The sequence below is a fragment of the Cynocephalus volans genome, chromosome 4, assembly GCF_027409185.1.
Source record: "Cynocephalus volans isolate mCynVol1 chromosome 4, mCynVol1.pri, whole genome shotgun sequence".
Lineage (NCBI taxonomy): Eukaryota > Metazoa > Chordata > Mammalia > Dermoptera > Cynocephalidae > Cynocephalus > Cynocephalus volans.
In genome coordinates, this window is record NC_084463.1 from 42,087,911 (window position 1) to 42,100,794 (window position 12,884).

A 12,884-nucleotide genomic window follows, 5' to 3' on the forward strand; every position below is an offset into this window, starting at 1 on the left:
GTGTGTGTGTGTGTGTGTGTGTGTGTGTGTGTGGTTTTTTTTCTGGAAAAATATAGCTAGTCTTTGTCATGCAGTATTTCTCCCTTATGTGAGTTCTCTGATTCTGGTTAGGTGTGACTTCTGACAAAAGATGTTCTACATTCATTACAATGACCCTTCCATTTCCACAAGATCCACATTCATGGATACAACCAACTATAGATAAAAAATATTTTAAAAAGAGAAACTATGGCAATACAAAATATACCAAAAAAACTACAAAGTCCTTATATCGTTTTTAACGTATTCAGTAATATAAGTAATCTAAACATGATGTAAAATTGTGCAGCAGAATGCTACACAATAGGTCACCACTTCATATAAGACTTGACCATTCACAGATTTTAGTATCTATGGTAAGTTTTGAAACCATTCCCCTGTGGATATGAATGGACAGCTGTACATTGACAGATTTTCTCTTTTACATGAGTTCTCTGATACATCTTGAAGTGTGCTCATGACTTGTAAGGTTTGATTTCTGGTAGAAAGATTTCATACGTTCATTACATTCATATGGTTTCACAACTGTGTGAGTTCTTTGATGGACACTGAGGTCTGCTTTACTGTAGAAAGGCTTCCTATATTCTTTACATTCATCTGGATTCTCACATGTGTAAATTCTCCAATGCTTGCTGAGGTTTGACTTCTGGTGAAAAGTTTTTCCACATTCATTATATACATAGGGCTTCTCATCTGTGTGAATCTCTGATGCATGCTTAAGACTGACTTACATTTGAAGGTTTTTTCACACTCATTGTATTCATAGGGACTATGCTATGTGTGACTTTTCTTATGTTTATTGAGATCCAAGTTACGGTAGAAAGATTTTGTACATTCTTTATATTCATATGGTGTCTCACCTGTGTGAGTACTGTGATGTACATTGAAGTCTGATTTACTTTAGTAAAGTTTTGAACATTCTTTTCATTCATATGGTTTCTTACCTGTGTGAATTCTCTGATGTCTGGTGAGGTTTGACTTCCTGTGAAAGGTTTTCCCACATTGACTACATTCATATTGAAAGGACGAGTCGACACCAGTTGACGATCCACCGGAGAGAGCTCGTTTATTAGGTGGCACACACACATATATATAGGGCTTTTAGGGAAGGCTGATTGGCTTAAAATACAATCCCTACTTAGCATACCACATGGGGCTTGGGGTGAGCTGACTGGTGTGCAATTCGTGCCGGCAGGAAGGAGAGTACGGAAGAGAAGGGCAACCAGCGCCATGATGGGGTGTGGCTGAGAAGGACTTATGTGATCAGGGTGTGATCCCTTGGGGCATTTGGGTTCTTACATTCCTCCCTTTTTCTTGTTTTAGGAAAGGGGACGTTGAAGTCATCGAGCTACTTCCTGCTGAACTGGGGAGTTGTGGGGGGGGCAAAGGGAGGAAGGTACATAAATACCCATTATGAAACCCCAAAGGATGGTGGAGAAACAAGTAATTTCAAAAGCAGAAAAGTCCATAAACTTTCCTTGAAGCCACAAGTCAAATATGCACCGGTTCCATTGTTCTTAGCTGGAGTCTGGAGGGGGCAGCCAGGTGTCGGTGGCAAGTGCGTGTAGGAATGCATTTCCTCTGTAAGGTGGTGTCTCTTCAGCATTGGCTGAGGTGCTCACGAGATGAGGCGGGGGTTCATCAGTACCTAGAAGCTGGTAGTTTCTAAGGAAAAGCTGGTTAAAGTCCTGATTAGAGATTTTTCCCACTTGGGTTTGAAGAAACCTAATGATGAAGGGCAAGAAAAGGCAGGTTATGAGGATAATGATTAGAGGTCCCAAAATGTGCCAAATGCAAGTTAGGATAGGGTTTAAGATAAAAGAAGAAAAGGGGTTAGAACTGGATGTGGTTCATAGGCTGGAAGCTAAGTTGGTGAGTTTGAAGATGTTTGTTTCTACTAGACTGGATTCATTGATATAATAACAGCATTCTTCCCCAAGGAAGATGCAAGTACCTCCTTTTTCTGCAGTGAGGAGGTCTAGTGCTCTACGGTTTTGGAGGGTGACCTGAGCTAAAGAGGTAATTTTTCTCTGTAGAGAGGAATGAGATTCAGCAGTGGAGGTCAGAGCCCCTTCAAGTTTAGAACAGTTCTGAACTGGTGTACAGAGTGAGTTGAGGGACGATGGTGACAAGAAGGCATGGGGCAGTAAGATTAGGCAGGATAGAGGTAGAGAGGGTTCCATTGCACCAGAAGAAAGAGCCTGGTGGGGCAACGGTGTGGGTATGAATGGTTGTGTTAAGATTACAATAAGATGGAGGAAAAGTTAGGGAGGAAGAGGTTCCGATAAAACAGTGACGGGGCAACAAAGTGTTACTGTGTTTGTTGTCGGGCTCCCAGAGAGGGACGTCCAGAAGGTTAAGGGGTTCTGATGGTGGGGAGGAGGTAACATTGAGAGGAAGGGAAGCATTTAAGTGGACGGCCGCCAGGAGCGGTCGCATGAGAGAAAACAATTTCCGGGAGAGAGAGCCAGTGAGGTGTGCTTGAGCCATATATAGGAAGGGGTCTGAAGGCTCCCTGGGTGAAGTGAAAGGAACAGGAGAAGGCCAAGGAGAAGGTTCATGTCTCTGGAATTGGGGGTAGGGCTGAGGTCTGGGATAGGCGGAATTTGAGAGGGTTGGTAGGATGAGGGATACACTTAAAGGAATGGTGTGTTAAGTTTCCTTGCAGCTTGTTACTGGAGTTCTCGGTGGCTGAGGGTGGATCCTGAGTGTAAGGCTTCAGCCTGGACATATGAATCCATGGAGTAACATGATTACCTGGCAGGACAAGTTTAGCAGCAGTTGGAGTGCAAAGGATGACAGGACATGGGCCTTCCCACTTAGGGGTTAGGGGGGTTTTAGGTTCTGGGGAAGTGTAGAATACTAATTGGCCTGGGCTGAGTGAAAGGTTATTTTTGGAAAGTGACGGATCTGGAAGTAGCCAGTCCTGGTACTTCCATAGCTCGGTGCGAAGGTGGGAGAGCAAGGGTAAGGCCATGGCGGGTGGTATGGGTCCTTAAGTCGCTGTGATCCCCGGGGGTAGGAGGGGCCTACCATACATGACTTCAAAAGGGGAAAGATTGGAGGGCCTCTTTGGGAGAGCCCTGGTCTTGAGTAGAGCGAGAGGTAGAAGACAGACCCAATCAAGGTTTAATTCCAGAGACAATTTAGTTAGTATGTCCTTTAAGGTTCTGTTGGTTCTCTCTACCTTTCCGGATGCCTGAGGTCGGTAAGGGCAATGTAAGTGCCAGGGGAGAGAGAGTGACTGGGAGAGTTTCTGTATTACCTGGGCGGTAAATTCAGATCCATTGTCAGATTGAATGGAAGTGGGCATCCCAAATCGTGGGATGATTTGGGAAAGGAGAGTCTGGGCTATGGTGGAGGCCTTTTTATTGGATGATGGGAATGCCTCTACCCACCCTGAAAAGGTATCAACAAACACCAAGAGGTATTTGAGGCGGTGGATGGAAAGCATGTGTGTAAAATCGACTTGCCAGTCGGCCACGGGTGTGAGGCCTCTGGCCTGGTGGGAAGGGTATGGAGATTGTGCATGAGGAGGAAATTTTTTGTAAGAGGGCTTTGTCAGATGGGGTGACTGAGAAGAAGGCTTGTAACAACTGGGATAAAGCTTGGGGACTAGAGTGAAACAGGACATGGAGCAAGCAAAAGAGCATCATTAGGTGGTTGAAGCTGAGAGAGTGTCTGTGGACCTTGGGAGCTGTATGGAAGAATGGGAAGTTGGTTTTGTGTCTGTGGGTGCCGTGCCGCAGTGCGTGCAGCGAGGTCAGCCTTACAATTCCCACGAGTGATTGGGGAATCGTCCCTCTGGTGGGATCTGCAATGAATGACTCCTAATTCACAAGGTAAATGGGATGCCGTGATTAATGTGGAGATTAAAGCTGAGTTGGTGACTGTGTTACCCCTGGTGTTAAGCAGACTGTGTTCTTTCCATATGGTGGCATGAGAGAGAAGTATATGAAAGACATATTTGGAGTCAGTGTATCAGTAGGGTAGCCAGGTTTAGGGGTGGGCAGGTATTGAAGGATAGGGCAGGATTTTCCAGAAACGAGGATAGGAGGGTTAGGATTCTGGAAGGTGGGAGGGATTGGAGAGCTTTATAGGTAAGGAGGTCTTTAAGTGATGTGGTGAGAGAATGGTGAGAGGTGCCCCAAATGTTAATTTGGATACCTCCTTATGCAGTAACTGCCCCACTGCCAGGGCTCTTAAACAGGGTGCCCAGCCTTGTACAATGGGGTCCAATTGTTTTGATAGGTATGCTATGGGGGCAAAGGAGGGGCCGTAATTCTGTCCTAGAATGTCCAGAGCTTGTCCCGTATTTTCATGAACATAGAGGAAAAAGGGTTTAGTTAGATCAGGGTGATGAAGTGCAGGGGCTGTTAGAAGGGCCTATTGAAGCTTGAGAAAAGGGCGCTGAGGTGAGGAGGTCCCTTACTCATATTATAGAGATGAAAGGCATCATTAGGTTTTTTTACAGTGAGTATGGGAGTATTGAAAGGGGAGCGAGTGGGACAGAGATACCCCTTTTTTAATAGGTCCTGAATGATGGGGCTTAACACGAGGAGGGCTGTTGTGGTTAATGGATACTGAGCCTGACAAATATATTTGGAGGGGTCTTTTAGTTTTATGTGTATAGGGGAACACTGGGCCAGAGCGGGGCTGGCAGTGTCCCAAACTGTGGGGTTAACAGGGTGCGTTAGAATGGGTAAGGACTTCTTTGGAGGGGTGGAATTGGTAGGACCTTGGGCTTGAACTAGCGCTAGGAGGAAGGAAACGGGGGAAGAGGAAGAGGACAGGGGCAAAGTAATGGAGACTTGAAGCCGTGATAGAATGTCCTGACCCAACATGGGGACGGGGCATTGTGGCATGACTAGAAAGGAATGGGAGAAAAAGGACTGAGTGCCTTGAAGGCAGCAGGTTAAAAGAGGGGTTTTTTGGGGGAAAGATTTGTTTACCTCCTACCCCGACTATAGGAGAGCTGCTGGAGGTGGTGGGGTCTTTATATTCCCTTAAGACCAAAAAGGTGGCTCCAGTGTCCAGGAGGAAAGATATTGGGTGGCCGTCCACAACCATGGATACCCTGGGCTCTTGCTTTGTTATAGAGATGGTCGGGAAGGGCCCAAGGCTCCGTCGGTCCTCCTCAGCGAGGCCCACCATAGGTGGAGTCCACGGTTTGGGGGACTGTGGGGCAGTTGGTCCCTCACCACTTCGGGCGAGGGGGCAATCAGATCCCCAATGTCCCTTCCTTTGCATTTTGGACAAGGAGTGCTGGGTGGCCTGGGGGTGGGGCAAGCCTTGGCCCAATGTCCTTCCCTCCCACATTTAAAGCTGGCTCCAGGTGGAGGCTGTGGGAGGGCGCCCAGGGGGTTTGATAAGCTGGGCCAACATCTGGAAGTTGGCGTGGTTGGCCTTTTGTTTTCGATGTTCTTTTTCCTCTGCCCGATTATGAAAAACCTTGAAGGCCACTGATAGGATTTTGGTCTGAGGGGTTGCAGGACCCTGCTCTAATTTTTTAAGTTTAGTTTTAATGTTGGGGTAGGATTGGGCCAGGAAATAGGTCATAAGGACATGCCGGCCATTTTCTGAGTTGGGGTCTAAGTTAGTGTATTGTTAAAAGGCCTGAGTTAATCTATTGAGGAACTCGGAGGGAGTTTCCAACTTTTTTTTGACAATTTCTTGAACTTTTTGGAAATTGACGACCTAGTGAGCCGATTTTTTGAGGCCAATTATTAAGCAAGAGGCAAAACGGTCTTGAGCCTGGATTCCCTGGGCTGTGTTATAATCCCAATTAGGTTCCTGTTCTGGGACTTCTTGGGGGCCTGGCGGGTGATTCGGAATAGTGCGATGGGTGTCAGTGGCATGGGTTTGGGCTGTATCCCAGACCCTGCGGCGTTCCTTGGGGAGGAGGGTATTGGCTAAGAGCATGAACATGTCATGATGTGTGAAGCTGTAGGCCTGCAGGATCCATTGGAGGTGGTAGAGTCGGTAGAGAAAGAGCCTAGTCTTTTTTCTGATTCTGTAAGGTCAGCTAGGGAAAAGGGAACATGGACCCTAACTACTCCTTCAGCCCCAGCTACCTCATGTAGTGGGGCGATTGTTAAAAGGGTGGGAGGAGGTCCTCGGGAACGGGTGAAAGGGGGGCTTAGTGGGTCAGGAGTAGGTGAGGGTAAAGATGGGGGAGTGGATGGCGCAGGAGGTGCAGATGGTGACGCGGATGACAAGGGAGGAGGAGCAGACGCCGGAGGCAGTGGGGGAGGAGTTTGGTAGGGTGGGGGTTCATCAGCAGGGTCGAAGGTGCAAGGATCGAGGGGTGACTGTGAAGATGGTTTACAGGCTAAAAGGACTTGAGAGGGAGCACAGGAGGAGCAGAGGGCGGGGTTCTGAGCCAAGAGGCGAAAAGCCTCGATGTAGGGGATCTTCCATTTTTCTAGGCACTGGCAGTAGTTAAAGAGGTCTCGTAGAATGTTAGGATCTAGTGTGCCCTCAGGGGGCCATGTGTTTTGATTATCTAAAGGATAATAAAGCCAATCTTGTGTAAAGAATTTGGTGAGGAGTTTGGGCTCAATATCCGGCCTGAGGGAAAGGTTGGTGAGGTTTTTCAGAAGGCATTGAAGTGGAGAGTCCCCTAGGGAGGAGGAGGAAGCACCCATTCTGGTCTCTTAATGGGAGTTTAGAAAGAAATTGGACAGAGATTTAGTGATAGGACAGACCCTTCGTCTGGTTGGGAAAGGCGGGATCCTAGAGGGCATCCCCAGAAGGTCACATCAGTCCCAGCAAGTTCAGGTACGAACCAGGAGGAGAGAAGGGAGGTGTGGGTCGTCACTCAGACCTCCACTTCTCTAGGGCAAAAGCCCCATGCCTGAAGGAACCTACTGCCAGGATTTTCTGGTCGGGTCCCAGACCCAGGAAGTGGAGAGAAGAGAGTGGTGGACAAGAGGGTGAAAGAGAGAAGGAGAGAACAGAATGGGGCTTTTAACCTTCAAAAATGAAAGTAAAAGTTTACCGGGGCTTTGGAACCTATTATAGTCTGGGAATTTATGGTGGTCATGAAGACCGTGGTGGGGTGGGATACGGGCGTTAGGGGCTACTGGTCGATCACGGCTAGACTCCCTGTGGTAGCCTGAAAAAGGGCTGGTGCCCTTTAGGAAAGGGGGCTTACCTAATGATGAGCCGGTGGTGAGTGGAAGGAGCCAGCGCCTAAAAGAATGGACGAGGGTGGACCATCAATGGTGAGCAGTGGAAGGGAGGCCAATCCTGGCAGGATGGAGTTCTCGAGGGGCAACTCGAAAAGTGCAGCCACTGCGATTTGAAAAGTGTTACAGCTTGAGGGAGCCCTGACGGGTGACTCAGAAGGTGTTGCCGCTGCGATCCGAAAAGTGTCGCTGCTTGAGAGAAACTCCGTCCCAGGTTTCGGCACCAAATGAAAGGACGAGTCGACACCAGTTGACGATCCACCGGAGAGATCTCGTTTATTAGGCAGCACACACACACATATGGTTTCTCATCTGTGTGAGTTCTCTGATGCTTGGTGAGATTTGACTTCTCATGAAAGGTTTTTCCACATTCACTACATTCATACGGTTTCTCACTTCTGTGAATTCTGATGCCTGCTGAGGTTTGACTTCCTGTGAGAGGTTTTTCCACATGCACTACATTTATATGGTTTCTCACCTGTGTGAATTCTCTGATGCCCACTGAGGAGTGACTTCCTGTGAAAGGTTTTTCCACATTAACTACATTCATATGGTTTCCCACCTGTGTGAATTCTCTGATGCCTGCTGAGGTGTGACTTCCTGTGAAAGGTTTTTCCACATTCACTACATTCATATGGTTTCTCACCTGTGTGAAGTCTCTGATGTACACTGAGGTTTGATTTACAGTAGAAAGTTTTTCCACATTCTTTACATTCATATGGTTTCTCACCTGTGTGAGTTCTCTGATGTTCATTGAGGTGTGATTTACAGTAGAAAGTTTTTCTACATTCTTTACATTCATATGGTTTCTCCCCTGTGTGAGTTCTCTGATGTACATTGAGGTGTGACTTACAGTTGAAAGCTTTCTTACATTTCTTACATTCATATGGTTTCTCACCTGTGTGAATTCTCTTATGTACACTGAGGTTTGATTTACAGTAGAAAGTTTTTCCACATTCATTACATTCATATGGTTTCTCACCTGTGTGAGTTCTCTGATGTACACTGAGGTGTGACTTACGGTTGAAAGCTTTCTTACATTGCTTACATTCATATGGTTTCTCATCTGTGTGAATTCTCTTATGTACACTGAGGTTTGATTTACAGTAGAAAGTTTTTCCACATTCTTTACATTCATATGGTTTCTCACCTGTGTGAGTTCTCTGATGTTCATTGAGGTGTGACTTACGGTAGAAAGTTTTTCTACATTCTTTACATTCATATGGTTTCTCACCTGTGTGAGATCTGTGATGTACCCTGAGGTTTGAGTTATGGTTGAAAGCTTTCTTACATTTTTTACATTCATATGGTTTCTCCCCTGTGTGAATTCTCTTATGCTTGTTGAGGTTTGACTTCTCAGGAAAGGTATTTTGACATTCGCTATGTTCATATGGTCTCTCACATATGTGAATTCTCTGATGCTTGCTGAGGTTTGAGGACTTGTGAAAAGTTTTCCCACATTCATTAGACACATATAGCTTCTCCCCTGTATGTGTTCTCTTATGGATTGTAAGGGGTAATTTCTTCATGAATGATTTATCACATTCACTATATTTATAGGGTTTCTCTTCTGTGTGTACTTTCTGCTGTTCAGTGAGTTCATAATTTTCACAGAACTTTCTCCAAAATATGTCAAATTGAAAAGCTTTCTCTGATACTGGAATTGTCTCTTTGGCAAGAACAGCTGACTTATAAAAGACTTTCCCATAATCCAATTTACAGGATGTCTCTCCCATATATACTTTCTTCTGTTCCAATAATATTGGCTCTGTGTTGAAGGATTTCCATTGTCCACTATATTCAAAAGCCAGCTGCTGAGTATGAATCTTGGAATACTGATTAAGATGCTCACAATGTCTCCACAATTTCCCAGTTATATTACCCTCATCAGATTTCTCTCCAGCATGCATCCAATCAGCCTCTCTAGGAGGAAGTGCATTCCGACATACACTGAACTCTTTGCACCTCACTCCTAAATACTTTTCACTATTTAAAATTGAATTTGAAATACGGTTTGAGCTCAAATGAAATGCGTGTTCTATTTCAACTCTCTCCTCAGTTGATGTATTGCTGTTGGTAATTCCACCATCCTGCAAATGTGTATCATAATGTTCTTGGCTATTTGTAATTAGAGCTTCGACTATCTGAACATCTAAAATAAGAAAAAAAATACCATATCCATAAGACACACATAAGTATTGCTAAAATGAGCATGTAAAGGTGAAGAAGTTTTTTCATATTCTCATGGCATAGGATTGTACAAAAATGAATAATGGAAATTGGATTTATAAGTATACATGTTTCCTACATACTACCATCATGTAATAAATTGTATTAACATATTTTCTAATGTTCAATTTTCTTTATTTTTCATTCATAAGAAAATTCTTGGTAAAACGTTCACCGAAGCTTGGTCATAATTTTAAACAAGGGCTTATCATCTGACATTTGTTTACCCTATTTTATTTCTCTATTTTATTCTTATAATAACAGTGGGAATCACATAGTGCTTTTTTCCCTTCTTATTCTGATTTCAGTATGGCAATACTTTATTGGATCAGGTAGTTTCAGGTTCAGCAGGATACCAATTTTCTTTCTTTTAAACAGAAATTTGGCTTAGGTTCAGAATTTTGCCCCTATTGTTCGTTTAGTTTTCGTTCTTCCCTACAAAAAGCCTATAGACATCTGGAAATTTTTCAGATAAAACATTTCCTTTTCCACACAGTAGATAAAAACATCTTACTACAAATTTCTCATTTAACATCACTGCCTCTGCTTCTCAAAAAGCTCCATTTTACCACACTGTGCACCCCTTTTCTGCAAGTTTAAGACATTTGGTTATCAACCCAGGATGTACCCACAATATTTCCTTTTCTATTTAGCTCCTTCTTAGTTTAACTGGCATTCTACCTCTATTTTCTGGTGCACACACCTCTGCTTTATAATTTGCTGCCTCTGAAGTCTTTTAATTTTTGCAATGAAGTTTCAGTTGTGTCCTATTTTCATAAAAAATAAAGCCTTGTGTACATTCCTTGTTCTCTTTGTTGGTTTAGGATAATATTCACAAAGAGAAGGGGAACATGCTAAATTCAAGTTCCTGTATTCCACAAAAAAATCTGAGCCCTTCAACATAAAACTCTTGGTTCACTTGATGTTGGGACCCAAAATCTCCTGATTCTCCTTCCGAGTCCAGTAGCTCCTTTCCAGGTGCCTGTGCTGTGTCCTTAACAGATTCATACTTTCTGATTCATGGTACACAATGCTCACTTCTCAACCTCTTTGCTCATTTTCTTATCAACACCCTAGGTAACCTCCTCTATATTTATGACATTAAAAATCAGTTGTAAGCGACCAATTTTCAAATTTGTAGCTCCAATAGTGATGTCCTCTCTAAACTCTCAATTTTATACTTATGCAAGTATAATATGTCAAATCTGGAAAAGAGTTAAGTTGAATTTACATCATGCCAAAGTAAACAATAATCTTCCTAGAAATGCCTAATCTGGATATCCTTCTTAAATTCTCACTACCCAATTTTCTGTCTCTCTCACTGTGGTTACATATTCCTAATGATTCTAATACAAATATTTAATGTACATTATCTTGTTTCTCACCAGAATGTGAACCCTATGAAAGAGACATTATTTAGATTATTACTGTTTTAAGTACAACTATATATAAAATAAACAGTGCTTAAAACCCACTTAATTATGATGTAGTGAAAAAATATGTGTATAAATAAATGTTTGTGCTATAATTTAAATGTTCCCCCAAACTCATATTGAAGCTTGATCATCATATTAACAGTATGAAGAGTGTGGAAAATCTAACTATGGTATTTGAAGTGTAAGGCTTTGAGGAAGTTATTAGATAGTGAAGGCCATGCCTTTATGAATGGATTGATCTGTTCATGAAATAGTGAGTTAATGTGTTATCGGGGGTAGATTGGTGGCTTTAAACAGCATATGGGCACACTTTTGCCACTCTCACCTTGTGATACACTGCACCAACTGTGGACTCTGCTGAGAGTCTCCACAAATGAGAAGACCCCACCAGATGTGATGCCTCAACCTTGGACTTGTCTGCCTTCAGAACTATAAAAAATAAATTTTGTTTCCTTATAAATTACCCATTTTCAGGTATAAAGTTACAAGCAGAAAAACATGGAGTAAAACATTCTGGAAGAAGATGTACATGATAATGGACTGAAAGAGAGCTACCAAGAATACTGACAAAGTTTACAGTAAATAAAATGTTCTAAAACAAGAAAGGTAGAGATTAGATTTGTGGAAGTATATGAAGTACTCATTAAAATAAAATGTGGGTGTATAAGTGTTAGAGCCCTCTTTCAAGATTATATAATGCATGAGTTTCTAAGTAGGCCAGCAGTTCTCTGGTCTGAAATCTAGCAAATATATTGGTAAAAACAGCCGAACATGACCAAAATCTGCTGGAACTTATGCTTTCCAGCCTCAGTGCCCAGGACATACTGACCTTGTAGACTCTGATTTTGGGAGTCTATTATCCATTGTTCTGCTTCTTGCTCCAACTTGAAGATCACTGCAGGTTTGGTAATGCAGTACCCTTTAATGGATAATAACAGGGACTTTGCAAAATTGTTTTCAGGTTCTTGAAAGGATGACAAGAGCTCGTCTTAAGATGCTATAAAATGACAGGGCCAATTTCAATGTTTCTTTGGAGAGGGATGATGCATTCTCTATGGAATAAAATCCTACCTAAATAGCATTAAATCTTATAAGTGGTTCCTTTATGTACCATACGAGAAGAAAGTACTGCCCCTGACACTGAGGAGTTTCACTCACCCAATGACACCAGATTGCTGTAAGTCTCCAGCATCACATTCCTGTACAAAGTCCTCTGGCCATCATCAAGGTCCTGCCACTCCTCCCATGTGAAGTCCACAGCAACATCATCAAAAGACACTAACCCCTGTAACAGCATATTTCTCCTCAATTCAAGTCACCAGACTTGGTTCACAAAATGGAAATCTGGAAGTTAATAATTCTGTGGGTGCATGTACATATGTATCTTACAACAGGTACAGTATTCCATACGGTAGAAGAAAGAAAAATCACAACAGGAAGATTCTGCAAATGTAATAAATTATTAATTACAAAAAAATACTACTATGAAGCCACTTTACAGATTTAGACCATCATTCTTGCTACAGATAAAAGGATGAATAAAATTCTACTCCTCCAAGGGATCTATGATATAGTATGAAGACATAAGTATAAATACTTACCTGAAAATAAAGGGTGAGTTGAACTAATTTAGAACCAAGTTCAATATAGACTGGCGTAAGAAAGAATGAGAAAATATACTTCTATTTTGTGTTCAGTTTCAACTCCACTGAAATGCCAAAGATGCTTAGCCTTTCCATGTAAAGTATATGTGTAAACAGCAAAAGTCCAGTCAAAAGGGCACAAACAACTCACACTCTATTAAGGGAACTACAAACAGTACTATGTCTAGTGGATGGGATAAAAACAATTTGACCAAAATCAAATATCAAAAACCTTATGCACTCATTGTTGATTTTAAATTACTTTTAAATTAAAAGCATGTACCAAACATTTCCAAATTTCCTTTCTGTGTGCAAAAAAATTGCTTGTGTCCACCCTGGGGTGAATA

The 12,884-nt window shown here is 42.8% G+C and overlaps 1 protein-coding gene across 1 annotated transcript; it reads right to left on the reverse strand.

Annotated features, from left to right (window-relative positions):
- Nucleotides 1-963: 963 nt before the first annotated feature.
- LOC134376053 (zinc finger protein 883-like) lies at nucleotides 964-12,191 on the reverse strand. Its single transcript, XM_063094740.1, is given in 5 exon segments — nucleotides 964-1,045; nucleotides 7,520-7,643; nucleotides 7,708-9,381; nucleotides 11,724-11,813; nucleotides 12,053-12,191. Coding segments are annotated over 5 exon segments (2,109 nt in total).
- Between the last annotated feature and the right edge of the window lie 693 nt (nucleotides 12,192-12,884).